Genomic DNA, 25491 nt, shown 5'->3' with positions numbered 1-25491 from the left:
TAAGTATAAACCCAAGGTATTTCATGTTTTGTTTGGGCAACTTCATTTTTTCTTAATTTCATTTCTTAATATACATCCATTCCTGTATTTCAAAATAAGTTGGGATGGTAAAGCATTTACCACTTTGTAATGCTGCCAATCCTTTTCACTCATTCATTGTCTCTTTTACCACTGCTTTATCCGATTCAGGTTCAAGGTGGTACAGTTCACTGGGTGAAAGGTAGGAAACACCCAGTGCAAACACACACACACCCTTACAGGGGCAATTTTGTATTTCTAAATAGCCTGGCTGCATGTCTTTGGACTGTGGGAGGAAACCCACACAGACATGTGAAGACCCGGGAGACCCCTTCAGCTGGGAATCGAACCCAGGACCTTCAACAGTGCTACCCATTTTACAACACAAACGATGTTTTGGCACCAAGAATATCAACCAATAAAGTGATTTGCTTCAGTCTCTAAAGAGGTGTTGCTGCATGTCTGGATACCTTTCAATAGATCACCAAGTAACTTTATCACTCTGTCTAAAAGAAGAAGTATCAAATTTTCATTAAGAGCAGGATTTGGTTTCCACCAGTGTTACTGCCACGAATCCCCACAAATAGTAAAGTCATAAGCAAAAGTTTAGATAATAACGTCTGAACATTTACTACATTTTACATGCTAAAATGTAAATAGAAAACATGGCATTTCAAAATGTTCTAACAATTAGAAATGGTGCACTATAATTGACAGAAAAATGCTTTATTGATGTTTGGTCTTTGAAAATCAACAAATCATCAGAGGGGTCCAAAACCGTCCAAACGTTGTATCTTGTGTAGTTGTATGATTATACCACCAGGAAAGCATGATTAAGCCAACTGAAGACAGTTGGAGTCCAGATTTGACCTACACTTGTAGGGAACACAAATATCCAGGATAATCTTGGGATTTTAGTTATTCTGTTGTAGAAAGTTCTCTAATGCTTTTTAATATCTCATTCGTGATAATAATGTTGACTATGGTTGGTGAATTCATTGTGCTCATATAAACGGTGAGTTTAACTATAAGCAACTTCACAAAATCATCTTTACAAACTATTTTTTTTAATACACGGAACAGTGGTCCCATTGCCAGGTTGTTAAGAAAACTTAAAATCTTATTGCTTGAATTGACAAATTCGCACAAATCCCCACATACACAGTCCAAGATCCTGTGGAAAGAATTCTGACAATATTTGTGCATTTTAAACCTTGATGTCTAATTCTGGTTATGTATATGTAGGGGGTTTGAATCAAAATAATCACCAAAGTGCAGTAAGAGCTTTTTACTATTTTAAATAAATCTGCTGAGTGTTTCCTGCTGAAATGTTGCAGAACATTTATCTCCAGGGCAGCATTACAAATAAGCTCCATAATTAAAAACAATCACTTCTGACATGCAGTTATTATCAGATTAAGATTGATGCCCTGTCAGCTGGATCTTCCTACCTGTGACTTAAACATGCTTAAACTAATTAGCCGGCTTTTTAGCTGCATGCTAACATCATCAACACAAAATCACAGATGTAGAATGTATGGTTGACATTTTGTAATTTACTTGCCTAACTTAGCAGCCTAGTTAGCCTGTGTTTCTACCTCAGGCTGCTATGCTAATAGTAGCTTGCTGATCACTTCTTTTTCACTTGCCTGTGTAACTTAAATAAAGTCACAGGACTTAAATGTATATTATAAAACACTTGTTTTAATAAAAACGTTTTATTATTATAAAAATGTTTAATTTATTTAATGTCATCAGTAGTAAAATAGCACTTTTGCTGTTAGCTTCTAAAGGCTGAAGCTAAATTACTGTCAACCTACATAGTGTTTACTTAAAAGCTTAGTGGCTGTCAAAGAAAAACTGCTTCTGTTTTTTTGTCTGTTAGTTTAGCAACCAACATTTGTTTGGTTTCTTGTTTTAGTTAAACTAATCATCTACATTGTCACTGTTTGTGTGTGTGTGTGTGTATTTTAGCCTGTGTATTTTTAAAAACATGTTTAGACAAATTTAGTTTCAATTAAACAGTCAGATTGCAGATAAATTCAAGTGACCCCAGCACTAAATCCTTTTTTGGTTCCATGGTTCCATTTAAAATGTGTTGAGTGTATCGAGCCCTTTACATTTACTGTTATATTTCTGCAACCTTCATCAATGGCACATTAGCTTTAGACTTCCATGGTTCACTGTCTACATTAAAAACACACACCAACATGCCTGAAAGCTTTTTTCTTCCTAAATGTAGTAACCACAATTCACACAAACCAGTACAACTGGTCATACAAGTCTCAGTGTATCTAAACGCCCACAGAGCCAGTGAGAAAGTGCCTGAGGGACAAAAAACCTAACTGGTTTACCCAGGATTTAGGCTTTTCATTTATTGCAAAAAGGATAACGACATTGTGTTTAATCCCTGGACCCACCCCGTGGTCATTTGACTGTGTGTATGCATACGAAAAAAGTTTAGTGGACATATATAACTTCAGAAAATACTGATATTGATAAACTACCAACACAACATGCTGTTTGTCACTAGCACTATGTTGCCCTCCCAACATAACTATGCAATTTAGGCAGGTGAGGCTCAGATGTTACACAAACTAGCACGTGGAGGAATAACTAAAAAAACGTGCCTGGTCTCGTACTACTGTCTAATTTAAGTCTGCACATGACCTAGACCCCTAGTGACCCAATCCATAATGATGGCAGAAGTTAGCTGATTTCAAACTAACAAAAAAATCTAAACAAATACAATACAGCTCCTTCCTTTAGCTTTACTGTCTAACCTATATCACTCAAAATAAATGCACCTGCTACATTAGAACAAATTATTGGCAGCACAAGCTTTTTGATGGTTGATGGAAGTGAAGACGTCTCCTCATACTGATTGGTTGGATCTTTGGAAGCTTTTCCTCTTATATTTTCCAGACAAATGTCAGCACGTGACCAAAGCTGCAAATTATGGAGTTTACACCCATTTCTAAAGTGTATTCTATCATTTCCATGCTTCCAGCTTTGTAGCAATAGTGTAGGGAAGGCACTCTTCTGTTTCTGCAAGAACAATGAAATGGTTTGAAGAGTTTCTGCAGTGGGATCTGACCTCAACCCCTGTGAATCTGTTTTCTTAACGTGTTTTTCTCACTCCCAAAAACCTGTGAGCCCTCAGGTCTGAAGGATAACAGCCAAAAAAACTTCCTGTTGGCCCAGTCCTTTTACAACCTGTTACTGGGCGTAACCCCATGTACCAGTTACCTGTCCTACTGAGAAACGGCGCGGATCTGCTGGGCGGAAACACGTCACTCAGGTGAGCGTTGGTGCCGGAGTGTGGGTGGGGTGCTGCCCGGGTGCAGGAAGCTTCAGCTGGAAGGTTTAGGAGCTGTCTGTGCGGTGTTGTGCTGGTGTGCCTGTGCGGTGTATGGCCGTCGGTGAAGCGCTCGCTGGAGGGAAGAAGATCTCCGTACTAGGTGATGAATCTGTGAAGAAATCTGTGCAGGAAGAGGAGGAGAGCAGGGACACACAGCGACCATGAATCAGTCTGAAAAAACAGCGGACGGAGACCGAGCAGAGAAAAACGATCCGGTTAGTAAAGCAAGACTTCAGTACTTTCACACTAATAACCTCCTATAACCAGTCTTTACTTTTAACTGGTTTTATTTTCCTACATGACTTGCAAACATCGGTTTAGTCTGATACTGAGACTTTATTTAGTCTGATACTGAGACTTTATTTAGTCTGATACTCTCAATTTTTTCACTTTAGTCTGATACACTTAGACCTTTTATTTAGTCTGATACTGAGATTTTCTATCTAGTCTGATACTCCCAGTTTTTTCTATTTAGTCTAATAGACACAGACTTTTGTTTAGTCTGATGCACTTGGACTTATTTAGTCTGATACTCTCAGATTTTTCATTTTAGTCTAACAGACACAGACTTTTGTTTAGTCTGATACACTCAGACTTTTCTATCTAGTCTGATACTCTCAGACTTTTTCGATTTAGTCTGATACACTCAGACCTTTTATTTAGTCGGATACTGAGAGTTTCTATTTAGTCTGATACTCTCAGATTTTTCACTTTAGTCTAATAGACACAGACTTTTGTTTAGTCTGATGCACTTAGACTTATTATTTAGTCTGATGCACTCAGACTTTTCTATCTAGTCTGATACACTCAGACTTTTCTATTTAGTCTGATACACTCAGACTTTTCTATCTAGTCTGATACAATAACAACTGCATACTAACATACCAAAAAGTACACCACATTATTACCCTGTACTTTAACAGTGCACACTAACACACTAACTAGTGTTTACAATAGTGCAGATTGTGATGCAACAGTCTATTTTACTCCTTACATGACTTTAACATGTTCGGTCTAAAGTTGCATGATCCTAAAGAGAAGCAGTGCTGGTTGGTTAACTGTAATACCAGAAAAATACCAGTTATTGGAGGTGGAGGTGGTGGGGATGAGGTGGTGTAAATACTCTCACTGGAGTACTTATTATGTTTAGTAATATAAGTGCTATTGTTCCTCACCCCCAAATAAAAAAAAGACTTTTTGCATATTTTTTTGAGGGGAAAATGATAGATGAGTTGAGTACTACTCTACCAGAATCTTGCATAATGCAAATAGTAATATTTTTAAAAATTAAAGCAAGGTGCTTTAAGTAAACCCCCAAAGTGGCTAACTCAGGGTCTGGAAGCAAATATACTTAAGAACAAAACTGTATTACTGATATACTGCAGCTTGGCTTTGCATTTATTCCATATAGCTTCTAGTATTTTTTTTTATTTAAATATCAGGATGCTCAACTTCCTTCTTCCTGACAGAATAAAGCTTTTGTTAACTACCCAGGCTGTACAATGTTCATTTAAATACCATGAGCATCAGGCTGTGCTAACATGAACAGGACACGGTCGGTTCTGTCTTTAAATATCTAACTAACCAAAAATATATTTAGTTAAAATATAATAACAATAGTCAGTATAAGTACAATAGATCATCCACATAGTGCTCGAAGGAATGTAAAGCATCCCAATAAAATCAGAATTAGAAGTAAACAATCACTCTGGATCATTCATTGATAATAGCAGTTAATCCAGAACAAATCCTCTTTAATCCAGTATTGATTATCATCAATTCTTCTATTATTATCATTTAGATTCAGTTTCTATAACTCTGTAATGATGTTCAGCTTTAAATCAAACGTACAAGCCAAGTCAGTTTTAAGTGCTTTATTCTGGTCAGGGTCAAAGTGTTTTCTTGCTGCTTTGAGACAGAACATATTCTCTTTTACTCGCTGTAAATATAGGAATCATAAAAAGGTTTCATTTTCTTGCCTTATTACTTGTATGTGTTTCATATAGTGAGCTAGATTTGCAAAAGCAGTGGTGGTATTGATACAGACACGCTTGGTCGGGGCAGCGGTCTAACATGCTCGTCCACCACCATAAATACCGGGTTCTCAATACTAGCGCTACCATAATCTTGTTTGGGCGCTCTACAGACACTATTGGTCATGTCTTAAGGAGGGAAGGCTGGATGGGAATTGCCATTTCAATAACGATTTCCTCTCCTGGTCAAGGCTCTCTGTAGGAATTGGTCCCTGTCCGGCAAAGAGAAATGCAATGCAAAGAAAAGAAAAAAAAATTTGCTTGATTTAAAGCACACACAACAGCTTAGATTATACATTTTGGTGGTGCAGAACATTCTATAATGTAATTTCACACCGTGACATTGCCTCCTAATTCCTCCTTAATGATTATGATTGATTATATTTGGTCATGTCTTAGTGTCTATATAAATAGGGCTAGTTTGGCTGCAGCTTTTAAATGTATTTGGACTAGTGCTAGATTATTCTTTACAGAAGAAAACGGTGTAGCTGAACACCGTGATGAGAAAGGAGTCACGATTATTGGAATGACTGAAGGAAAATTGAGGGAGAATTGTCTTACTGACGTGTTTTATACCCAGACAGATGTCATCAGAATGTTTCTGAGGCTGCTTTGATATTCTGGATGTTTTGCTTTCAAACATCCGGAACTGCAGATTGTGTCTGTGTAAAAATCTCTGACTGATTACATCACTGACTTTTTAGGTTCTGAACTGGATCCCTAAAGTGTTGAAGAAGCGAGTGTGCACCACGTTCGTGCAGGATGCCCTCAGGTATGTTCCTGCATTTTGGCTACATGCAGCTTATTGTTTGTTCCTCTCCGGCGCTGCTGCTGCTGATGTGTCCAACCGTGAGAGTGAGGAATGTCGCTGAAACATGATCTTACCTGTTCATTTCTTTAGTGGGAAAAGCATTGTAAATCATTTACCGTTTAATGTCAACTTTGGCTTTAGTAACCCCTCTCTAATTCAACAGAGGTGAGAGAGAGCTGTTTACCTGCACATTGTCGATTATTTTGCACAATTTTGTTTAATTAAACACATTATACAAGCGACGTCCATTCGTCACTCATCACAGCCACGGTTATGTGTCTGACCGCTGGGTTAAAGTTACTAATACCTGAACAAGGATGTTGGAATTGAAGCATGAGAAAGCCAAGCATAGGTGTGTTTATATAAAAAAAAACAGTTCACCATGATTGACGGCAAAAAATAGGGAACCAGTTATGACCTGTTTGTGTTAGTCTGGTCACATTCCAGTTTACCTTGTTTATGATGCTAATTTAAACCTGGCAAAACTGGCACAGCAGTTTTTTTACCGTAACACTGCAGACACAACAACAATGTGATCGTAAAGCCACACTAAATGTGGTCTCATGTGGTTCCTTATCACTACATTTATCAGTATAATCAAATCATTGGCACTGGATTAGTAATCAGAAGCACTGCCAAGTTGCCACTTCTGAGCAAGTCTCTTTACCCTGAATTCCTTGATTGTATTCTGTCACAATCAAGCAAATGTTGCTTAGATAAAAGCATCTGCTTAATACTACAAATGTAAATGTAAATTATTTTATCATCTTTGTCATTTTTGAAAAAATTTTAGGGTTGTTGGTGGAATATCAGTCCAGAACTAAACATATTCTGGACGGTGTAGATGGACTAGACCTCAGCAATGGAATCTGGCTCTGAAATTGTGGAATGTGCTAAATATTTTTTAAATATTTACACCTGACGTGAAGTAAATGTGAGTGTTTGATGATAAAATGATTTCTCTCGTTCTCTCCAGCGATGGAGAAAACTGTCAGTGTGGTGGGAAGCGTGACGTCCACGGCTCGGGAGCTGCCAGTGATTATTTTGGTACTGCCATAATAACTCAATGGGAGTGGTCCAAGCACACGTCCGAGTTCCCGACCGACGCCTACGGAAAGCTAAAGTTTGCTAAGATCAGCCGTCACGTACGTCTAAAGCTGGATGTTTTAACTTATACACACTTATAACACCTTAGAAAACCCAACTGTGCAGAGGTAACCTGAGTCAAAACAGAATTTATAGTACAGATTTAATTAAGGAACAAAAGTTATCCAACAAACTTCTTATAGTAAATACTATATGTCTATATGGTCTATGTTACCCTCTGCCCTCAGTTTGTGCGCCTGTCATGCGACACCCCGGCTCAATGGGCCTTCACCCTGCTGACCGAGTCCTGGAAGCTTCCATCACCCAACCTGGTGTTGTCATTGGTTGGAGGGTCGGGCCAGGAGAAAGTGAAGAGCTGGGTACGAGAGGTGGTGAGACAGGGTCTGGTGCCAGCTGCCCAAAGCACAGGTGAAATTTAAACGTTTTTTTTTTTCTTTTTGCTTTTTAATAGGTTAAAATATGAAGAAATAAAATTGTATGTATGAGAGTCGTCTGGGTTCAGTTCACCCGCTGATTGACGCTTGGCGTGTGCTAGTGCGCGGTTGTGTGTGCGGTTGTGTGCGCTTGTAGATAAGATATCTTCACCACGTGGGTGCGAGTGATTTTGTATTATAATACTGTTACACACAGTGTAGAGTTTTTTAGAGGAATCTTTACTCTGGTGTTTCGTCCTGTCCTGTGGAACGTGAGGAATGTTGATAAGGTCTTGTCCACCCACGTCACATTGTTTTGGCTTTCGTCTTGTGTTAGATCCCTTTAATTCATGTAACTCTTGTTTCCAGTTAAATGTACATAACGACTGATAAGTTTTATTTCTGTGTTTTTAGGCGCCTGGATCATCTCCAGTGGCCTACGGGAGGGCATAGGTCGCTGCGTCGGAGAAGCCGTGAGGGATCACGGAGCGACGGCCACGTCCCAAGCCAAAGTGGTTGCTCTGGGCGTGGCCCCCTGGGGGCTGGTGGACAACAACAAACAGCTAGTCAATCCTCAGGTGGAGATTTTTAACTTAACTGAAGTTCAGTCTCTTTTACACACATGCAGCGTAGCTGTGATTACGTAACGCTGACTCACAAGCCGTGTTTACCCAGACTGCATGCGTGTACGCACCCTGACATTCCACACGTACATGCACACACATGCACAGCCACCCATGCACACCAGATCTTTGCTAACAAGCTAAACTACGCGTTTTCAGTTGCTTCGTGATGTAAGCGTTTCATCTGTGTGAACGTAACATTCAACGCTGGTGAATTTTAATCTGAGATTTTTGAGTTTGGCTGTTTTGCTACACAATCTTTGAAGACACGCTGCAGTACAGCGCAAACATGAGCAGACACGATGGGTTTTTTTGTGCATTTTCTCACTTTCCTCCTGTTTTTTAGCGCATCCAATTTATCATGCTTACTATGTATTGGTGCTGACCCCCGCTCCACCATCTTTTCACCTGCACAAGGCGAGTTCATATGCGGATCAGCTTTGTGTACGGAGAGCCACACTCTGATCAGCATTGTTCCTTGACTCAGCCAGCAGAGGTCGTAATTGCACCAGTTATGAGCTCCCTATCCGGCTCCCTTCCCTGGATGAACAACAGCCAATCGCTGTTCATGTAGCCGCCCTCGGATGGCAGAGCTGAGTTTCAAATTGATGAGTTTTACCGCTGCACCACCTGAGTGGCAGACATAATAATTAATAATATTAATATAATATTAATAAATAATTAAAGCTTATGGGATTTAAGTGTTTCAATCCAAGGCTAACAAAAAGAAACCATTGTTATTTTTATGAAGCTAGCTAAAAAAGTAGTTTTTTAGGTAAGGCTTATTGTTTTTAGCTAAAGCTAAGTATAAAACTCAGTGTTTTGGTTTTGCTGTTTTTAATTACAGCTCATAGGAACATCCACACAGAATTATTCTGAACATATTTTAGCTTTTAAAATGTTAGAACTTTACTTGCTCTTCTAATCTCAAAGTTCTGAGTCATGGTTACATTTTCTCTAAAATAGTTTTATTGCACATTGTCAATCTTCCAGCCCGATTTGTGGACGTTTTTAGTGCGACTGCAGCATTAATCATTAGGACGAAGTTCTCCCGTTCATCTACGATATGTATTAATGTTTTATTATTTTCCTGCTGATCAGGGGAGCTTTCCAGCAAGATACATATTTCAGAACAGCTTACATGACTCCTGCTGCCTGGATAGTAACTACCAAGCCTTCCTCCTGGTGGATGATGGGAGTTTAGGGCGCAGAGGCGGTGAGGCTACCTTCCTGGCCAACCTGGAGAACTTCATATCGCTTCAGAAGACCGGAACAGGAGGTGAGACGTGTTACAGCGTGTTAAAATGAAGGATTTGCTGTTTTGCTACAGTGGTCATAAGTTCCATCCCACTGTGCTCTCATGTGCATTTCTGATTTCATATTTCAGACAGATCCTGGAACTGTGTGTGTAATGTTTTCTTTAACAACACAAGTTCCTAAATGCACCAATAAATCATCATAGCTCACATGTTAAACCAGGTCTTCTTTTCTTCTTTATTACGACTCATCTCAGGTCTCTCTCCTAACGCTCATCGTTCAGGTTATGGAAGTGAAAAACAGTAAATGAGTAGCTGATTAGTTCATATTCATGAACGAAACAGGGGGAAGAAAACATGAGCTAAAAAAACTGAGCAGGAAGGGAGGTGACCGCCTGAGGTCGAAATACTTGTGTTCCTCTCAGTAGGAGCCCTGCTGCCCTTCCTCTGTGTTCCTGAACATGAATGATGTGATGAGAACACCTCTGTCAGACTGTGCAGACACTTGTTAGCTGTTATTTATGTTTTTTTATATTTTATAGTAAAATTTTATAGATGTAAATCACAAAGTGAGCAGGATTCAGTCAACCAAAACTGCAAAGACATGTTTGATGTCGTTGTTTTTGTAACTAGTCAATGATAAATAACAACCTTTGTTTCCTTCCCCTCCACCCAAGTTGTTTATTTAAGCAGCCAAGACTCTCCGGATGTCCTTTGTCAAACTGCATTTCTATTTTAAAAATAATTTGTCATGCTTGTAATGTTTGCATACATTAAATGTGTTAATTAATCCATATTTAATATGATTATTTATTATTATTATTATTATCAAATTCAATTACAAACCCAGGGATGCTTTACAATACTCTAAAAAGCAAGCAAATATATCTGTTGACTTAGTTTCTCAAAGTTGGTTGAACTTTACCTTAAGGACGCTGACAGGCACACAGTTGTAGTTAATTGACCACACTGATAATGAGTGAGACTGTATTTTTTGTACATAATGAGCTGTAATTAAATTCACTTGTGTCCTTTTTTTTTGTATGTTTAACAGGTAGCGGTAACATTGAGATCCCAGTGTTGTGTATGTTAATTTCTGGAGAGGCTTCTGTATTAAAGGTGAGTGTTTTTATTCTTTTATTATTATTATTATTCACTCACTTTTTTAATACTGTGTGAAACTACAGTACATTGATAAAGAAAAATAGGCCTGTTGTATCAACTTTGAACGCTAGGGGGCGGTATTTCAGTGTATTTCAGTGTAAAAGTGGCCAAACTAATATTACCAGTACGTTTCTATGTTGCCCTTTACTTACCCAAGCTGCCAACTTTAAGTTACTGAAGTTATTTACCAACTCCATAAATCTTACCTTTTATTACCTGTCTGACTGATGCTGTGTTGTCTCTGTAACACACACTACAGAGAATAGACGAGTCTCTGAAGAAGTCCATGCCGTGGTTGGTGCTGGGCGGTTCGGGTCCTGCGGCGGACATGATTGCGGAGATGCTCAGTGACCTGAGCCCCAGCGCAACCCCTGCGGAGGGAGAAGGACAAGAAAAATCCAACTCTGATCAAAAAGAGCAGGTCAAAGAGATCCTGAAGAGGCATTTTCCCAATAAACAGACTCTGGATAAACTGGTGGACCGGGTGAGACTCACAGGTTTATATAGATTTGAAATGGACATGGATGTTTCGGGGGGTTTTAATGATTTCTACACTTATTTATCTGTGACTACATGATTGTTTCACACTTCTGTAAAAAGTCTCAGAGGTTTCTGGATTGCACATGAGCATCTGGACAGTTTGGACTTTCTTCCTGATCTTACTGATTGACAGTAGACCAGTGTACACCCATATTTATATGTGTGCAGCTATACTGTAGTATCCAGTTATATTCCATCATCATAACAAGGAACTAGGTGACACAATGTTAAAAAGCATGTTGATTCTTTTCAGCCACCAGTTTAATAATCTAATATGATAAATACGTTGCTGTATTAGATAGATTAGATTAAACTTTTGTCATTACACATGTACAAGTACAAGGCAACGAAATGCAGTTTAGCATAATCTAACCAGAAGTGCAATAAGCAGAAAGTGCAGGCTATACAGTATCTATGATATACATTATTTACAGTGGGTAAATAGTAGTGGTATGAACAAGATCTATGAAGTATATTACTGAATGTACTATAAACAAGATATACGGCTAAAACAATATACAGATTAAGGTGCAGATTAAGGTGCTATGCAGGTTAAAGTGATACAGATTAAGGTGCTATGGACATGATAGAGGAATGTATATATATATATATAACATGGTAAACAGATGTATACGGTATATATGGAATATATGTATATTTGTATATATGTATATTTTTATATATGTATGTATATTTTCGAACCAGAGGGTCTTTTGCAAATTTGACTTTCATAAATGCTTTGATTGACTTTCCAAAGTGTTTTTAGATGAAGAAAGTAAGCGTTTCAATCATTCAGGTACAATATTAAACTGTTTTAGAAAGCATTAAAATCCTGATACATCAAATCCACCTTTAAATGTTATAAAAATGCAGTCTGGAAGCCCTGATATTTACACATCAACTTTAAATGTAAATGTGGTGCCTTTTTGGCAAAGTTAAGTTAAATTCAGCACATTTCAAACTTTTGCACGAGAATAAATGTTTGTTTTTTATGTCACTGTTATATTTTTATTAATCTGTCCAGGCTCTGAGCATCTATCAGAACAGCTCACTGATCACAGTGTTTCATGGAGACACGGAGGGACCTGATGATTTTGACACGGTTATTCTGAAAGCCCTGGTGAGAGGTGAGCTCACACATACAAGGTCTGATCAATTTCTACTGTCTGTGAACAAGAAGATTTTTTTTTATAAATACACCTGGTGGGAATAACAGTTATAGTTTCTCCCAAAAAGCAGCCAATGAGACGCTGAGTTTGGCCTCATTCATTGTTCATAATTCATTAGTGTTGGAGTAGGTAATGGAAGCAGCACGGTGGCTCGGTGGGTAGCACTGTCGCCTCACAGCAGTAAGGTCCTGGGTTCGATTCCTAGGTGGGTGGTCCGGGTCCTTCCTGTGTGGAGTTTGCATGTTCTCCCCATGTCTGTGTTGGGAGTTCTGGTTTCAGTCCAAAGAAGTGCAAGTGAGGTGAACTGGAGATACAAAATCGTCCATGACTGTGTTTGATATTAAACTTGAACTGATGAATCTTATGTAACCAGTAACTCTGTGTGTGTGTGTGTGTGTGTGTGTGTACAGCCAGTAAGCATACCAGCAGTGATGCCACAGAGTACGCAGAAGAGCTGAAGCTGGCTGTAGCCTGGAACAGAGTGGACATCGCCAAGAGTGAGCTGTTCAACGGTGACATCCAGTGGGAGGTCAGAAAGATGACAAGCGTCCTCAGTCCTCATGTTGTAGATTTAAAACGTTTATTAGAAACGCTGTACGACACGTGTTTGTTTGTGGTGTGATGTGATACCTGCTGCCTGACACACACTGTACTGACCTTATAAATGACTGGACACACTTAAACAGAACTAGTTTGGCTCATTTGCCTGCTAACCTGAATACCAACACCTTTTAGATTATTAATGCGCTTAGATTTGGGTCTCCTACCTCGCAGACCATCGTCTTTGCTGATTAGAATTTAATACAGGCTGTACTTTCTCTGTGCCCATATAAAAAGGTCTAGTTTGACCAGAGAAGCATAAAAGCATAAGGTTTAGCAGAAAGGGGTTAAAAACCCCAAACTGTCACCTTATGCTGAAATAACTTTTGTCTGGGAGCTTAGCTGAAATCTAGCAACCACCCAAAATAGACACTGTTCCCAGTCAAGCAGGCTTTTATTGCCATATTGGTTTCAAGGCTGCTTTGCAAGAACGAAGCTGCTGATTCAGAATCAGCAGTTTTATACAATAGTAGTGGTGGCAGCCTAGTGGGCAGAGCTTGTTGGTTCGAATCCACGCTCTGCCATGCAGCCACTGTTGGGCCCTTGAGCAAGGCCCTTAACCCTGTCTGCTCCAGGGGCGCCGCACAGTGCTTGACACAAACTGGGATATGATTAATTACTATAGAGTACGCGGAGGGATGCTCACATCAACCTTCACTTCACAAGTATTGGTCTGTGTAGATAGTTGGTCAGTATTATTTTTCAGTACATAATCCTGAAGTGGCCTTAAGTCCAAATCATAAAAAACACGATTCTTCTTTCTCAGATCATGTGACTTTACATGTTTTTTTGGCAGGAAAAGGACCTGACTGACCCCATGATGGATGCTCTGGTGAACAACAAGCCCCAGTTCGTGCGTCTCTTTATTGAGAACGGTTTGAACATTTTCGAATACCTGACGTACGAGCGTTTGGAGGGACTGTACCAGTCTCTGTCCAGCGGCACCCTGGCCTACACGCTGCTGCACAAGCTGCTGAAGGAAAGGCGCACGTCGAGCTCGGCCGAGCACGGAGACGAGATCCCGCTGAACAGCAGACACAAAATCACCCTTTTTGAGGTAAAGACTTGCTTCTACAGGAAGATCTGATTTTTTTTATATGTCCTGCTTCTGGGGCTAAATCTGCTTTATTTTTGTGTTCCAGGTTTCACGGCTGCTGGCTGATATTTTCTGTGGACTCTGCCAGCCGTTTTATTACAAGTTGCTCAAGCTGGACGCCAGATCAAGTTCAAGGAAAGCTTCGAAGGTACGAAGGATCCACCCACCCACCTCTTTATATCCATCCATCCATCCATCCATCCACCCACCCACCTCTTTATATCCATCCATCCATCCATCCATCCACCCACCCACCTCTTTATATCCATCCATCCATCCATCCATCCACTTCTTTATATCCATCCATCCATCCATCCACCCACTTCTTTATATCCATCCATCCACCCACCCACCTCTTTATATCCATCCATCCATCCATCCATCCACCCACTTCTTTATATCCATCCATCCACCCACCTCTTTATATCCATCCATCCATCCATCCACCCACTTCTTTATATCCATCCATCTTCTTATATCCATCCATCCATCCACCCACTTCTTTATATCCATCCATCTCCTTATATCCATCCTTTAACCTCTATACCTAATCCATCCATTCACCTCTTTATATTATTTATCCATTCATCCATCCATCCATTTCTTTTCCTCCATCTATCCATCCATCCATCTCTTTGCCTCCACCCATCCACCCATCCATCTATCCATCCATTCACTTCTGTACCTCCATCAATCCATTCATGCACGCAGAGCAAGGAAACCCAAGCGAACACAAGGAGAACATGCTAATTCCACACAAAAAGGCCTGCTCTTGCTGTGAGGTGACACAGCTCTCCACTGTGCCACTCGCTTTCAAGAACAAGGACTTTTAAATGTACACTATATGACTAAGGCCTTTGGGTAACACATTGGTTTATTACGATACAAACAATGCTGAGATTCGAACCCGTGTCTATCAGCTGGCTGGGTGTCTACACAGACGTGATTGGCTATGTCTAAAAGGCAGGAAATATTTCACTGAAGCCCTGCGATGGATTGTATTTTGGAACGTGGGTGATAATGTCCAAATTCAAGCAAACTTTACTTTTCCAGGAGTTTAGTACTGAATGTGTATGTGTTTATCTCTCATCTCACAGCTCATGAATCGGCTTCTGAAAAGCGACTGCCCGTACCGAAATGAGCGGTGTGACTACCCCTGGTCCTCGCTGTTTATCTGGGCCGTTCTGCAGAACCGCAGCGATATGGCCATGTATTTTTGGGAGATGGTAAGGATGCTTCTTCATTAAAAGAAAATTTAAATCTTGATGAAATGCTAAATCTGATTGACGTTTAGCCTCCTGTATGTTTTTCCTTTTTTTGTTTAGGCGGGGGAGTCGGTGATGAACGCTCTCAGCGGCTGTAAGATACTGAGGGAACTGTGCAAGCTGGAGAGCGAGAACGAGACCAAGATGTCCATGAAGGAACTGGCACAGAGGTTTGAGAACCTGGCCCACGGTGAGCAAACAAACACGACGGTATACACATTATAACAATAATACAATACAGTGGTGTTGTTATAGGGACACTGTGGTTGACTGTATGAACCCTCTTTCCTCTACAGACATGTTCAGCTCCTGCTACCAGAACAACGAGAACCGCTCCTTCACCCTCCTCATCAGGATGTCGCCCTTCTGGGGCGGGGCTACCTGCTTACAGATGGCCACAGCAGCCGAAGCGCGACTCTTCTTTAGCCACGACGGAGTGCAGGTCCGAAGCTACAGGAATAATTTTGCATCCTTCACAGTTGTCATGTTTCTCTGCTCCCAAAACCCTCCGTCCAGCACATGAAGACTTGAAACGTCTCATATGCTGAAGTCGGCGGGTTTGGGAGTCGGAAAAACCTGAAACTCTGCAGAACCTCTTCTTGACTGAGATATGACTCTGATATGGATTGTTTTTTTTTGTTCTTTTGAACAGACGTTGTTGGCTCAGATCTGGTGGGGTGACATGCACAGCAGGACTGAAGTGTGGAAGCTCATCATGGCGTTCTTCATGCCTCCTCTCATCTACACCAACCTCATCACCTTCAGGTCAGGACCCGAGTTCACGTGTCTTCTCCCATCCTTCATCATCCGAGTGCAAAAGGGGGAAAATCACACGTCCATTATCATTCAGCATGAACAGCCACTTGGTTTACTTTATTATTGTTGCACCTACATGGTTGGTAAAGATTGAGGGTCTGTAGCTCCTCTTTCATGCGCTGTGTGTTTGGTTCTCGTCTTTCAAAATCTTCAGAGGGAACATAAATACTTTTGCGCTGCAGAGAGACGTCATATATTCTGACACAAATTCAGGAAAATGTGGTACCTGCTATTTATTCTGCTCATGCTGTTCTTTCAGGGAGCATCAGCACAGACACACGGACGGCCTGGAGGACACCGACATGACAGCTTTCTCCCTGGCGGAAATTACACATCACCTGTAATAAGCACCACTTTAATTTAAGCTATTATGCATAGAGTAAAAGTTATGAGATGCTTCAATTGTTCGGTTTTTCCCCTCTTGGTTTGGTAGGGAGGAGGACAGTAAAGCTGAAGACCTCACACAGGGTGGAGATGCTGCAGATAATACAGATAATGCACATGAAGTTCAGGACAACTCATGCATGTAATCAGGATTTCTTAGCAGTTTTATGCACTTTATAGAGGCAGTAATAAAGCAGAAAATGTGTATTAATCAGTGTATTAATCAGTGTTTGATCTGTGTGTTTTACAGTGAAGAACCTCCAGCGGAAAAAGCTCCTTTAACCTCCGATACTAAACGTACGTGTTTAAGGTTATGATTTACATTTACATTTTCAGCATTTAGCAGACGCCTGTATCCAAAGCGACTTACAGTACAGAGACAGTATACAGTCTGAGCAATTGAGGGTTAAGGGCCTTGCTCAAGGGCCCAACAGCAGCAACCTGGCAGTGGTGGGGCTTGAACCAGCAACCTTTTGATTACTAGTCCAGTCCCTTAACCGCTAGGCTGCAACTGCCCTTTGTATTACTTGGTCATATACATACGAATGTATATGCAGAATCCGTATTGAAATAATGCAAGTCTCAGCGGTTGTGGTAATGAAAAGACTGCTTGACTGTGAACAGTGTCGCTCATAATCCAGCAGTTTCTAATTCATTGCAGACTTGTTTTTTGGTGGGTTTTGGATTACCTCTGACCATCCAGACAAGTTCCCTCGTGGTATAGGGTGACAGCTCTGGTTTTTATGACTTTGGCAGGAGACCTTAATGTGTTTCTTGTAGTTTTTATGGGCGCTGTCAAACAGAAGTCACCAGCTATAGTAAATCATAATGAGTGATGAGTAAATGACCCAGCAAAGGTTTAGAAAAGTCTCAGAATTAAAAAGCACTCAACCAAAGTACAACAGACATGGGGTTATAACAACAAACAAGCAGTCAGGTCTCATATAAGTGTCGTGACTGATAGCTGAGTGTGTGATTGGTTGCTTGTTCAACTTGTACTATGAGCTAAACCTTACAAACATGACTAAAATAAATCTGTTGCAGGTGTAACACCACCACGCCCTCCAAAATACCCTTTCATCGTGCAGCGATGGCGGCAGTTCTGGTTCGCCCCCGTTACCTCGTTCCTGGGGAACGTCATGATGTACTTCCTCTTCCTCTTCTTGTTTGCTTATATACTATTGGTCGACTTTAAGCCACCGCCACCAAAAGGTCCCGCCCCCTTAGAGTGCCTGTTATACTTCTGGGTGTTCACTCTGGTCTGCGAGGAGATTCGACAGGTACGGCGAACCCATACACGTCATATATCAATCACACACACACACGTGACCTAAAGATTGATTTAAATAAACTCCAGTGTGCTGCACAGAGCCCTGACCTCAGCCCCAGCTCAACAGCTCTGGAATGAACTGAAACCACATCAGTGCCCAGCCATACAAATACTGTCACCTTTTGACTGAATGGGCCCAAATTCCCACAGACACACTTCAAAGTCTTGTGAGAGGCTTTCTTAGAAGAGCGGCTGTCGGTAATCAAAACGCTCACTTTGTGGTGACTTTATTTTAACTCCAATTGTTTTTGAGATTGGATGCCTGACAGGCTCATGGTCAGGTGTACACCAAATACTTTAGACCACACATTGTGTTATAACCACTAATTTGAATGCAGATGTATTCATGTTAATGTTACATTCGGTTCTCAAAACAGCTGAATATCATCACACACACAACTTGTGTTGGTCTGTCAGACCTTTGTTTTAGGTTCCACCAGTTTGACTCAGAGTATGAAGCTTTATATCCAGGACATGTGGAACAAGTGTGATCTCACGGCCATGGTGCTCTTCGTTATTGGCCTCATCTGCAGGTTTGTTTGTTTGTTTATTAGAATTATAATGTTATGTTTTAATCCGGAACACCCAAAGCGAAAATAAACTTATGTCGGACATTTACTCCCAAATAAAAATACAGCCAGAAAAACATATGGTTTATACCAGATGTGACATCGGACACACATGGTTAACACACACACACACATCTTGAAAGAGGGGTAGCTCCTCCATTCAGTTATACCGACCATATATCCATTTCAATCAAATGTAAATGTTCTTAATACTTACAGCAGCGACAATCTATTGCAATACCAAAGACTACAAGAAAAATCTTATATCTAAAGAACAACACTCAAGACAACACACATGTTAATATGTTTTAATATGCATAATATATTTATGTATACTTGTTAATGTTTTCTTTACTAAACTCTGAATGCATGCTGCAGGATGTTTCCTTGGTCGTATGAGTTTGGCCGTTCGATACTGTGCGTGGACTACATGGTCTTCACTCTTCGACTCATTCACATCTTTGCCGTCAACAAACATCTGGGACCCAAAATCATCATCGTTGGGAAAATGGTGAGAAGCAAATTGGTTAATATTTTTTTAGTGAAATAAACTAACCAGTAATGTTAATGTGAACGCCTTACCATGAGTTTTCTGGGCATCCCCTTTGCCCCTTTGCCCCTTTGTGGCTTTAACAGCCTCCATTCAGTCTTTCCGTAAGGCTCTGTCTGGGTAATCACTCCAGTTTGGACTCCAGTCGTGGACTATCATGGTATTTTTGCTGAGTGGTTCATTTTAAGTCTGTGCTAGACTAACAGGACGTAAACAAAACAACTAGTCTAGTCCACACAGTTTGTAATAGTAAATACGATCCAAATATTGCCTAATACAGCTTTAACAATGTTGTTTGAGAAGATTTGGGCATTAAATAGACTTGAAGTCTTACAGCTTTGATGTAACTAAACTAAAGAAGCAAACATTGGACACCAAACACGTCTTATCGACAACATCAGATTCACAATTTTACATTCAGCCATGCATGATTAACTGTTTCTATTTGTTCCTTTTATTCATCCAGGTAAAGGACGTGTTCTTCTTCCTGTTCTTCCTGGGCGTCTGGCTGCTGGCCTACGGCGTAGCCAATCAGGCGCTAATATACTCCTACGACCCCCGACCTTACTGGGTCATTCGCAGAGTCTTCTACAGGCCGTACCTGCACATCTTCGGCCAGATACCCCTGGAAGAAATTGATGGTGCGTGTATGAATACAGAATCACGATCGCGAGCTCTTACGTTCTAACCTGTGCTGACGATTCCGTGATTGTTTCTGAATTTCGCAGCCTACAGGAGGACACACAAGCCCTGCACGACCAACGTGACCCTTATAGAGCTAGGAGATGAACCCTGTCCCCAGTCCGAGGCGAACTGGCTGGTGCTCATCCTGCTGTCCGTGTACCTGCTGGTGACCAACGTCCTGCTACTGAATCTGCTCATTGCCATGTTCAGGTATCAGGCTGCTTCGGGTTTATATTATATTCACACACTGCTATAGTGTGTTTAGTGTCTGTGAGCTCAGTGTTTAGTGATTCTCAGTATACTGGGTTTAATGGGTTTTAGTGTTTGATGAGTATAGTGGGTTTAGTATTAGACTGTCTGACTGGAAATAGTGGATTTGCGATATGTTAGTGTGTTTGTAAATGAAGTTTGATAGTGAGAGACAGACAGACATGGATGGACAGACAGGTAGACATACATGGTCAGACACAGACTGACAGACAGGGACATGGACAGACAGACAGATATGGACGAACAGAGACAGACACGGACAGGAACAGAAAGAGACAGACAGACAGACATGAACAGGAACAGACAGACATGGATCGACAGACAGATATGAATAGAGACAGACAGACACAGACGGACAGACATACATGGACAGACAGACAGGCACAGACAGACTTAAATAGACAAAAATACTTTGTCCCCAGGGAAAATGACTGTATGAATGACCTGACTGTAGATTGCCGCTGGTCAGTAAGTGTCTGTCTCTCTTGGTGTCTGTGTGCAGCTACACGTTCAGTAAAGTCCAGGAGCACAGCGACGTGCACTGGAAGTTCCAGCGCTACAACCTGATAGTGGAGTATCATTCTCGACCGTGCCTGGCACCTCCCTTCATCATCATCTCCCACATCCGCCTCTTCATCAAGAGAAACATCCGCAAAGTGCCTTCGATCAAGATCAAACACTTCAGTAAGTATTTCAAAGGTTTCGGAATAGAATATAATATGATGCCTTTATTTGTCATTGTCATAACTACATATACACGTGTGTACAGTATGATAATTCTTTTTCCGAATATCCCAGCTTGTTTGGAAGCTTGGGTCAGAGCGCAGGATCAGTTATTGTACAGCGACTCTTGAGCAGACAGGGTTAAGGGCCTTGCTCAAGGACCCAACAGTGGCTGCAATCTTCCGATTGATAATTTAAAGCTCTACCCTCTAGTGTCACTAATGTCACTAATCACTAATTAATATACACAGATTAGGCATAACATTATGACCACCTTCCTAATATTGTGTTGGTCCCCCTTTTGCTGCCAAAACAGCCCTGCAACTGTGATGCTCTGTGTATTCTGACACCTTTCTATCAGAACCAGCATGAACTTCTTCAGCTATTTGAGCTACAGTAGCTCGTCTGTTAGATTGGACCACACGGGCCAGCCTTCACTCCCCACGTGTATCAATGAGCTTTGGCCGCCCATGACCCTGTCGCCGGTTTACCAATTTTGATAGATACTGACCACTGCAGACCGGGAACAGCCCACATAAGCTGCAGTTTTGGAGATGCTCTGACCCAGTCGTCTAGCCATCACAATTGGGCCCTTGGGTCATTTTTCCTGCTTCTAACATCAACTTTGAGGATCAAATGTTCACTTGCTGCCTAATATATCCCCCCCACTAACAGGTGCCGTGATGAAGAGATAATCAGTGTTATTCGCTTCACCTGTCAGTGGTCATAATGTTATGTCTGGTTGGTGTATATCTTAACTTTTAGCTTAAATTTTGTTTATTATGCATAAATAAATTAATTTTTACTAGTAATCTCAGACTTTTGGCCCCCGCTGAATGCTGACATGGATAAATATGTATGTAAGATGTATCAGATGTCAGCATCGGCCCAAAATTTTCAGAATGGTCCATCTCATGTAAAAAGAAAACCAGAACTGACTGATCAGGTCCTGCAGAACCTGATGTTAAATAAGAACATGAGCAATGAGCATGAGCAGTCGTTTATTGCTGTGTGTCTTCATTTCTGTCAGTGCTGGACCTGCGTGGCAGAAAGGCCAGTAAGCTGAACACATGGGAGATATTACAGAAGGAGATTCTACTCTCGACGCAGGGCAAGAAACTGCGCGACAGCGACTCGGAGCGACTCAAGCGCACCTCAAGCAAGTCAGTAGCTCTTGGTTTTCATTCCCTTATCCATAGGATTGCACTATTTCAGGAGCCTCTCTGCGGCGGCTCCTATTACGTACGTATGGGAGAACAGGAGACACGAAGAATGTCCAGGCTTGCTGAATTGTGTGTGTGTGTGTGTGTAGGGTGGACAACGTGCTGAAGCAGATGGCGGAGATTCGAGACCACGACCGCAGGTTGAGGACGTTGGAGTCTGATGTAGGTGGTTTTGTCTCGGTTCCTATACCCTCGTGTTGTGTACTGTACATGTGGACGTACGGGCAGCTGATTTCTGCAGCAGCTGCTGTTTGCCGACTCAGCAGAGTGCAAATCGTCCATCATCTCATCGTCTCCGACACCCTGACCCACACACACCCTGTCAGCTCGGGTTATATTTGGTAATGGATCAGTGCTTTGACTTCACAGCACTGTGAAAAATTAATTGCACCCACGTTTGATGATGCCGTTGGTCTCTGTAGATCTGTCACACAAAGTGAACTCAAACATAATTTACTTCATTTAGAAAAGAAAAAATAACTACCCTCTGGGCACAAAACTGTGAATGAATTTCAGCATGTTCTTCTCAGAGTATAAAGACCTCTATTTATAACAAGGTCTTTTATAAGACCTATATTCTTTTGCTTCATCACACACACAGATTATGTTCTCTTCCTCCCAGAGGCTTTGAAATGGCTTTATATCCCTTTTCAAACTGATATACTTTATATTGTTAAAAGTATTTGACACCTGACCATGAGCCTGTTGGACATCCCATTTCAGGGTTGATGTTTCAGTTCATAACAGAGCTGTTGGGTGGGGCTGAGGTCAAGGCTCTGTGCAGGACATTACACTTTCTTTAAACCGAGATTTTCTTGTGTTTTGTCGTTTTAGAGGAAAGGACCTTCCCCAAACTGTTGCTGCAAAACTGGAAACATATACATTTCCTTTATATAGCTGATTTATTGCACCTGTTAGCAACTGTTGAGGCTGAAACACATGAATTCAGTAATTAGTAGGGGTGTCCAAATACTTTTGTCCATTTTTAGTTTCTAATTGTATACTTACTTCTTTAGCTCTTTTGAATTGGTGTGAGGGCAGTTGTAGCCTAGTGGTTAAGGTACTGGACTAGTAATCAGAAGGTTGCTGGTTCAAGCCCCACCACTGCCAGGTTGCTGCTGTTGGGCACTTGAGCAAAGCCCTTAACCCTTAATTGCTTAGACTGTACTGTCTCAGTACTGTAAGTCGCTTTGGATAAAAGCGTCTGCTAAATGCTGAAAATGTAAATGTGTGTGAGCGTGCGTGAGAGTGCGTGAGTGAGTGTGAGGGTGAGTGTGAGAGTGTCAGTGTGTGTGTGAGTGAGTTAGTTAGTTAGTTAGTTGTTGCCCTGCGATTGGTTGGCACCCTTTCCAGGTTGTATGTCAGCCTGGTGTCACATGTTTTCGGGTTGCTCCTGACCCAGCGTGACCCTGACCAGGATCAGGTATAACTGGTTTTTGTTTGAATATGTTTTTGTTCCAGTTGGAGTTTTGCTCGAGCTCCCTCGCATGGATAATGGAAGGACTGGCACAGAGTGACATGTTCAAACAGACTCGCAGTCCACCTCAACAGCGAGGTACCTCTCTCTCTCTCTCTCTCTCTCTCTCTCTCTCTCTCTCTCTCTCTCTCTCTCTCTCTTCCTCTCTCTCTCTCTTCCTCTCTCTCTTCCTCTCTCTCTCTCTCTCTCTCTCTTCCTCTCTCTCTCTCTCTCTCTCTCTCTCTCTCACTTGTTGAAACTGTGCCCGATCCGTCTTACTGCGGCAGCATTTCTAGGCTTTAAGTTTCTCAGTGACTTAACAGACTTGTGCTTATTTTAGATCGGCCTTATATTTGCACATTGCTAAGACAGGCCATCTAGAACTGATTTATATTCAGCATGTCTATAGAAGACTCTGATCAGACCCACCGAAGCTCTGCCACCGCCGTACAAGCGGTACGCCCAACGTACCAACACCCAATGGTGTGTCGCGTATTTATCAGATTCTGGTTATCACAGGCGACCTTCAACTGAAATGATTTAAAAATAAAAGTGAAAAAGTCATATCAGAGAAATGGTGATGATGTTGATGTACATATTTAGACAGGACAATCAATCCATCACCTAGAAAATGTCTGGTGGTGCGACCACTCTTTATACTTATATACAGTCTTATACAAAAGTTTTAACACCCACAAATCAGTTTAACGTTTTAAAGTAAAAAATAAAGTAAAAAATTAACAACCATCACATCGCACAAACTTTTCAGTAAAATGTCATGTTCATTTGCTGAACTTGACATATAAAAATATAATATATAAAAAAATATACATATAACATGTCCTTTTAGCTCCCATATATTCTGGTTTTATTTTTTATTTCTCTTGAATTCTGAGTACAAACATTTACACAGTCATTTAATGCATTTATTTGCAATACTGGTCAATTAATAAAAAGATGCAGTGTTTTCAGACTTCAGCACTGCAACAGAAGCAAGTTCATATATATTTTTAAAGAACACAACGCAAATATTTTAACTTTGGGCAAGTTCAGAAATTAATATTTGGTGGAATTACCCTAATTTTCAATTACAGCTTTTATGCGTCTTGGCATGTTCTCCACCAGTCTTTCACTCTGCTGTTGGGTGTTTTTATGACACTTGTTTTGGCTTTGTTTCATGGTTTGTGCCCATCCATTTTCCAAGGTGCTGGCTGTGACATTGTTGATCTGTCTTTTGCAAACCTTAGCCTTCTTTACTTCTTTACTTCTAAGCCCAATTTTTTCTGTACATCACATCCCACGGTTGTTGAGTGACATTTGCATGACTATCCAATTTAGTGGAAACACTTTTATGCCCTCTGTTTATTCCCATTGTCTGGTTCTTTACCTCGTTCTTATGAAAGGATGGGAGTAACCTGATGCTCACTGTATCCGTCTGCCAGTTAAATCTCTTGTTTCTTCACTCAGAACCTGCCTTTTCCTCTCTTTTGGCACTAGCTGTCTATAGCTATCTTTTGATTTCATTTACTTTTGAGGTACTGCTAGCACAGATTTTAATCCTGACCACCCAGCTGATCCTGTTGCATAAGGATAGTGAGGTCAACAGCAGTGCTTTTATATTTTATCTCATTAAATAAGAATTGGACCAGCATTTTTGGACCCTTGGGTGCAAAAGCTAGTATTTTAATCAAAAGAATATGTTTTTCTGTCACAAATGCAGTCACGAAAGGAACCTTTTATTAAACCGATGTGCTGTATGTTACATATTTAATAGAAAGTGATATAACAGGACCCCAAAAAAGTACCTAATAACACTGAAGCTTCACCTTAAGCATTAAGGCTGATCTAATCTGGTCTTGTTCTGTGTTTCAGACGTGGACCCGACCTCCTCAACTTCAACCACCTGAGCCAACGGGAATCAAAAGACCCCAAAATGGAGGACTGTCGATCAAACATCCGTGCAAAAGCATGCACCCACATGCTGATAGTGTCTCAGCGATCGTCATGGGAAACAAATATATGTTTATATT

The 25491-nt window shown here is 40.9% G+C and overlaps 2 protein-coding genes and 1 long non-coding RNA gene across 3 annotated transcripts in view; 1 reads left to right on the top strand and 2 right to left on the bottom strand.

The window, feature by feature from the left end:
* Nucleotides 1-3327, bottom strand: part of si:ch211-195b15.7 (synembryn-A) — a 31651-nt gene extending 28324 nt beyond the window's left edge. Inside the window, exon 1 of the mRNA XM_062984752.1 lies at nucleotides 3268-3327. The gene's annotated coding sequence lies outside the window, so the exon portion shown is untranslated. The remainder of the gene's footprint in view (nucleotides 1-3267) is intronic.
* Nucleotides 3328-3522: 195 nt separating this feature from the next.
* trpm4a (transient receptor potential cation channel, subfamily M, member 4a) overlaps nucleotides 3523-25491 on the top strand; it is a 22328-nt gene continuing 359 nt past the window's right edge. Inside the window, exons 1-29 of the mRNA XM_062984751.1 lie at nucleotides 3523-3594; nucleotides 6117-6184; nucleotides 7200-7368; nucleotides 7558-7738; nucleotides 8158-8321; nucleotides 9468-9645; nucleotides 10677-10741; nucleotides 11046-11270; nucleotides 12351-12453; nucleotides 12906-13024; nucleotides 13892-14152; nucleotides 14238-14339; nucleotides 15289-15417; nucleotides 15517-15646; nucleotides 15753-15898; nucleotides 16109-16221; nucleotides 16532-16612; nucleotides 16706-16798; nucleotides 16907-16953; nucleotides 17701-17936; nucleotides 18404-18519; nucleotides 18934-19066; nucleotides 19572-19746; nucleotides 19834-19999; nucleotides 20562-20743; nucleotides 21813-21945; nucleotides 22095-22167; nucleotides 23467-23560; nucleotides 25334-25491. The exon at nucleotides 25334-25491 is cut by the window's right edge and continues 359 nt beyond it. Of these exons, the coding sequence (XP_062840821.1) occupies nucleotides 3541-3594; nucleotides 6117-6184; nucleotides 7200-7368; nucleotides 7558-7738; nucleotides 8158-8321; nucleotides 9468-9645; nucleotides 10677-10741; nucleotides 11046-11270; nucleotides 12351-12453; nucleotides 12906-13024; nucleotides 13892-14152; nucleotides 14238-14339; nucleotides 15289-15417; nucleotides 15517-15646; nucleotides 15753-15898; nucleotides 16109-16221; nucleotides 16532-16612; nucleotides 16706-16798; nucleotides 16907-16953; nucleotides 17701-17936; nucleotides 18404-18519; nucleotides 18934-19066; nucleotides 19572-19746; nucleotides 19834-19999; nucleotides 20562-20743; nucleotides 21813-21945; nucleotides 22095-22167; nucleotides 23467-23560; nucleotides 25334-25368 (3771 nt within the window). The 5' untranslated portion in view covers nucleotides 3523-3540 and the 3' untranslated portion in view covers nucleotides 25369-25491. The remainder of the gene's footprint in view (nucleotides 3595-6116; nucleotides 6185-7199; nucleotides 7369-7557; nucleotides 7739-8157; nucleotides 8322-9467; nucleotides 9646-10676; nucleotides 10742-11045; nucleotides 11271-12350; nucleotides 12454-12905; nucleotides 13025-13891; nucleotides 14153-14237; nucleotides 14340-15288; nucleotides 15418-15516; nucleotides 15647-15752; nucleotides 15899-16108; nucleotides 16222-16531; nucleotides 16613-16705; nucleotides 16799-16906; nucleotides 16954-17700; nucleotides 17937-18403; nucleotides 18520-18933; nucleotides 19067-19571; nucleotides 19747-19833; nucleotides 20000-20561; nucleotides 20744-21812; nucleotides 21946-22094; nucleotides 22168-23466; nucleotides 23561-25333) is intronic.
* LOC134300107 (uncharacterized) lies at nucleotides 18848-20687 on the bottom strand. Its single transcript, XR_010007304.1, has 2 exons — nucleotides 19138-20687; nucleotides 18848-19033 (listed from the first exon to the last, which is right to left on the bottom strand). It is a non-coding gene; the product is annotated as an uncharacterized LOC134300107 (long non-coding RNA).

Source organism: Trichomycterus rosablanca, chromosome 22 (assembly GCF_030014385.1).
Source record: "Trichomycterus rosablanca isolate fTriRos1 chromosome 22, fTriRos1.hap1, whole genome shotgun sequence".
In the NCBI taxonomy this organism is placed as follows: domain Eukaryota; kingdom Metazoa; phylum Chordata; class Actinopteri; order Siluriformes; family Trichomycteridae; genus Trichomycterus; species Trichomycterus rosablanca.
This window is presented reverse-complemented; position numbering and strand designations above follow the sequence as displayed.